Source organism: Phytophthora parasitica (genome assembly GCF_000247585.1).
Source record: "Phytophthora parasitica INRA-310 unplaced genomic scaffold supercont2.9, whole genome shotgun sequence".
NCBI lineage: Eukaryota > Oomycota > Peronosporomycetes > Peronosporales > Peronosporaceae > Phytophthora > Phytophthora nicotianae.
This window is the reverse complement of record NW_008648995.1, coordinates 1,509,340-1,513,671: the sequence shown is the minus strand read 5'-3', so window position 1 is coordinate 1,513,671 and position 4,332 is coordinate 1,509,340. Positions and strand designations below refer to the sequence as shown.

Below are 4,332 nucleotides of genomic sequence, written 5' to 3'. Positions count from 1 at the left end.
AAGCTGGTAAGAAGTGGAGCTTGTAAAAAGCAAGGCTATACTGAAGAGTCGCCTCTCCAGAGGCGACTCGCTTTCAAGCGACGGAAGAGGAGGAAGAGCACTGGGAGCATTGGGCTGTGTCTGGGGGGCGTCCGACGCGTCGTCGACGTCTGGAAGAGCAGCAATTGGGGACCGTCGCCGCCAAGACGAGCCGTAGCAGAGGACCACCAACGTCTGGGTGGACAGCAGCTACCGTCGCTGCTTGAACGCTGTAGCAGGGGACGCCGACGTTTGGGTAAGCTGTGGCTGGGATCTGTCGCCACGGGTGAGTGTGGCTGGGACCGTCGACAGGAGCATGCTTGACGGGTTGGGCATCGGATCCAAGAAGATCATGGCATTCCACAGGACAAAAAAAAATCGTACGGTCTTCCTGTTTCCAATGCTCCTGGTGCCCAAAACCTGTAGAGAAAGAAGGCGTGCTTCATACGTTTACAAGCTCTCCATCAATTTGCATCTCCAGCATCCACGACAAAAAAATCTTACCTCCCCCGAAAACAGTAATGCTCGCCAGCGGGATGGCCTCCTACACAGTCAATTACACAGCGCCCCAGTGAGAACAATATGCTCCCTTCCTCTGCTTCGCAGCAAGCCTCAATGCCCCGTACATCCGGTCCCAGCTTCAGCACCAAAATGTAGACGGCATCGAGCACAGCTCCACCACCGATCTTTGATCCAGACGAGATGAGCACCACCAACGCAGCAAGCAGAATCCCAAGTAGCTCGTGGGGTTTCTCGACAGAGCGCAACACTTCACGCGGCTCGTATGGCTCGTCCTGCGACGGGAACGTTGGGACGGGGCCAAACTTCACAGGATCTTCTTTCCCGTGTGGTGGTTGAGCTACTATCAATGCCGCACCGAGTGTTAAGACTGCCAGACCACGCACGAGATCTCCTCGAAGGCCCATCGTTCTCGTTCTCTTTGTTGAAGCGAGTGAATCTAAAAATGACGTTGAGGAGGGAGAGAATGAGTCAGGAGAGACATGATTGGATGCATTGTACGCCAAAATGATTTCATTGGTTAGCGTTATTTGAAATTTTGGGTTAATGTTAATATTCAGGTATTTTTTACGCGAGCAACGCTCGAACGCTCTCGATGCTCATGGCGATGGCGCTGATGAGGACAATCGTGGCCATGGAAAAGATAATCATTGACGGGCAGTTGTAGTGACGTACGACCTTCAGCAGACACAAGTGGCCGACGTACGTGGTAACTAGACCCATTGGCAGCATGAGCTGCGCCAGGTGGAGATCCATCTTCCCCATTGTTGCATAATTGAGAGATGACACTGAACAACGCACAGGCAATTGTTAGCGCTATGATAACAAGAAACGATCAAACACGTGTCGGACTTACTTCCGCTGGAGAAAAGCACGGTGGTGGCGGTCATTGCCGAAGCGGCCGAGGGGTCGACTCCTACCTCAAGCAGAAGCGGGCCGTTGATGATTCCTCCGCCGATGCCGAACATGCCAGAGACTGCTCCAGCCGCGAATGAGCACACAGGGAAGAATCGAATCGACGACGATGTCCACTTGATTTCGTGTGCTTCGAGCTCGTATCCGGGGCTTTGCTGCTTTTCGTACGTGGCCCCCAGATTCATCAGCGAAAAGTAGCTAACACCGATGAGGACAGCGTAAGGCAATGTCACGAGTACTGGATAAAGAATCGACGATGAATCGATGCCAACGGGGCTGTCAAAGTTCTTTCCCCCTCGGAGAATTCTCATCGCGGCGACTACCACGAACAGACCAGCAAGTGTTGCAAGCTTCTGCCATGGCGGGTCTGCGCGAGGGAGTACTTCCGGCTCTGCTTTGCTGTGGGTCTTCATGGAGTCAACGGAGGATGAATCAATGCCGAGGAGGGATGTCGCCTCGGGCGCGACACCGCATTGCCAGCGCTCTTTTTGGCGCGCTTTTATAGCCTTCTGTAGTGTACGTGTGCCGGTCACACTGAGCAATAGCACTAACAGAACACACAGGAGCCACGTAGGCATTATCGTGTTGAGGAAGGTGCCGCAGGTAGCTCCCACTGAACCATCATTGTTAGTAAACATGCATGTAATACCGAAATCGATTGAAACAGCAACGTACACAGGAGAAGTGGTTGCATCACAAGAATGACATCCCAGTCAATAAGCGGTTGAGTCGAATTGTCGCGGGTGCGGCGAAGATTCAGAAAGAAGTTGCCGATTGCTGAGGAACACGCCGTTAGCAAACACTAAACACGGCGAACATAGTGGAACACGTATTCAAAACGTACCTCCGCCGAGAATCGTGATACTGGAGAGGGGGATAGCAGTCTACCCAGTGACCGCGTAATAGTTAATAAGACTACCAGCACGATATTGCAGTGTACATGTATCGCACCTTGGCATCTAGCCCGACGATGAGGATGTAGATTGGATCTAGCACTCCTCCACCTCCAGTGCCTCCTCCTGCAGCGACGAAGATGACGAGCGCCGCTAGAGCCATACCGAAGACCTCGCGCTGGGTCAGCCCGATGGACGCGTCAACTTCTGGGATGACAGCTTCTTCTGCGGGCAATAGTGTGTCTACTGCCCGCTCAGTACGCAGTGTTTGCGCTTTTACGACAGCAACCGCCAGCGCCGCCAATATGAGAGCATGTGGCAGCGCCGCGAAACCCGAACGCGTCCGTACTCCGAGTCGCTGCAGCATTGCCCTTACGTGGCCGTGAAGTCAAATTCGAAGTGGCGGCAGTGCAGCAACTGCAACCGCCATGAATCTCGGTTGGGCAAGTCACAGATGCCGCGGCCAATGATAGAGGAGACCGTTGTCGAGTCATTGTTGTTCTGAACACAAAAATAACTGTTCGCAAAACTCTTTTCGTGGAGAATTTTAGAGGAGATTGCTGTCCGTCTCCTCTAAAATTCCCAGACTGTTGTCAGTCTCCTCCAACACGAACAAGAATGTTGCCGCTTAGTTTTTGCATTGCGCTGCGTAACCAAAGGGCGTCAAATGCGTGTGCTGGAGACCACAGCGACACTAATAGCGGGAGCACGCATCACCTCGGCTGTGCTACGGTAGCTATACAACGCACCACTCCATCTGAAACTTTCTTTTAAAAAAAAACTATAAGCTAGTGTGGATCATCGATTGAAAGCACGACTGAAATTCGTGAGTTAAGCGTCTGATTGGAATGACAGAGCTAATAAAAAATGAGTCGAGATGGCCTCCTCTTACTGAAGACTACACGGAATAGAGGGACCTGCGCTCTCCATTTCGTTAGTGCTGCTAGGAAACGAGATGTCGGTAAACGAGAAGTTGTCGTTCAGCTCCACTGCAAAGCAGACCGCGAGTCGACCGTACTTGGCCGAGTTTGTCCACCCGGGATACTGCGACCGGAGAACGATCGACACACAATCGCCAAGCTTGATATGGTGCAGCAGGTCTGCGGAGCTGCCGAAGTACTTACGGTGGTGACGGAAATTCCTGCCGGCACGAAGGTTCGGACAGAATAGCGCGCGCGCCGTCTCTCTGTTCTCTCCCATCGTATTTACCGACGTCACCGCCACCTCGGACCAGGAGCTTGACTCGCGGTACGTGCCATTATGTTCGCGTCCATCGGTGGCCCATCCCTGATCTTTAGACACACAGTCTGCCACCAGCAGCGAGCATTTACTTACGTCCACTCCAGGTGGAATATCTAATTCCTCGGCGGTGGGAAGCTGCAGCTGCAGATAATCCTCATCCATATCGCTACGTCCGCGACGAAACTCTGTAGTTTCGGCCTGGAAGGCGAGCAACACCCCGGCGAACTCGAGAACGTTGTTCACCACCTCCACTGGAAACCTATGCTGCGCAACGACAGACGCGATGTAAAGAATCTCACCCATCGGGCGCGGTTGGATAGCGGCTAGCTCCTCTTCGGGCGTCATCCGGTGTGCCTCGCTGGCCGAAAAAATGGCATCATCCACGAGGAACACGCCTTCGTCCATGCCAGGGGTCACCATGCTTGTCTTGCTGATTTTCTTTTTTGGCCAAAACTACAAGGTAAAAAAATATTGGTTAAAAAACCTGAAGCTTATTTTTCCTAAAACTATATATTATTTTTAATAAATAACGTACAGTTCCTGAAATTATTTATTTTATAAAACCTTCTTTAAGATTTCGTTGGGCATTTATTGGGGACGAAGTCCCCCCTATAATGATGTGATACATTGATTTAGTGTGTTTTACGACTGCTATATAAGCTCTTATTTACTTTTTACAAGTGTATCTATTAGTTCTTGGAATGTTTTAGGGGTTCAATTTATAATCATGCACACTTGGACCAAA

At 51.4% G+C, this 4,332-nt stretch overlaps 3 protein-coding genes across 3 annotated transcripts in view; all 3 read right to left on the bottom strand.

Annotated features, from left to right (window-relative positions):
• PPTG_06535 (hypothetical protein) overlaps positions 1–944 on the bottom strand; it is a gene marked incomplete at both ends in the record, with an annotated part of 2,037 nt that extends 1,093 nt beyond the window's left edge. The window contains 2 exons of the mRNA XM_008900467.1: positions 467–562; positions 645–944. Coding sequence (XP_008898715.1) covers positions 467–562; positions 645–944 — 396 coding nt within the window. The remainder of the gene's footprint in view (positions 1–466; positions 563–644) is intronic.
• Positions 945–1,020: 76 nt separating this feature from the next.
• Positions 1,021–2,846, bottom strand: PPTG_06534 (hypothetical protein). The gene is made up of 5 exons (XM_008900466.1): positions 2,404–2,846; positions 2,297–2,336; positions 2,128–2,229; positions 1,394–2,065; positions 1,021–1,325 (listed from the first exon to the last, which is right to left on the bottom strand). The coding sequence occupies exons 1-5, from the start codon at positions 2,710–2,712 to the stop codon at positions 1,105–1,107; spliced, it is 1,344 nt and encodes a 447-aa protein (XP_008898714.1). The 5' UTR covers positions 2,713–2,846; the 3' UTR covers positions 1,021–1,104.
• A 251-nt stretch (positions 2,847–3,097) lies between these two features.
• PPTG_06533 (hypothetical protein) lies at positions 3,098–4,089 on the bottom strand. Its single transcript, XM_008900465.1, has one exon. The coding sequence runs from the start codon at positions 4,005–4,007 to the stop codon at positions 3,234–3,236; it is 774 nt and encodes a 257-aa protein (XP_008898713.1). The 5' UTR covers positions 4,008–4,089; the 3' UTR covers positions 3,098–3,233.
• Positions 4,090–4,332: the final 243 nt, after the last annotated feature.

Excerpts from the sequence above, each read along its gene's own strand:
- PPTG_06534 (XM_008900466.1), bottom strand. The coding sequence starts at position 2,712 with ATGCTGCAGCGACTCGGAGTACGGACGCGTTCGGGTTTCGCGGCGCTG. Across the intron at positions 2,337-2,403 it reads TCGTCGGGCTAGATGCCAAG|ACTGCTATCCCCCTCTCCAG; the intron begins GTGCGATACATG and ends GTCACTGGGTAG. Across the intron at positions 2,230-2,296 it reads TATCACGATTCTCGGCGGAG|CAATCGGCAACTTCTTTCTG; the intron begins GTACGTTTTGAA and ends CGTGTTCCTCAG.
- PPTG_06533 (XM_008900465.1), bottom strand. The coding sequence starts at position 4,007 with ATGGTGACCCCTGGCATGGACGAAGGCGTGTTCCTCGTGGATGATGCC.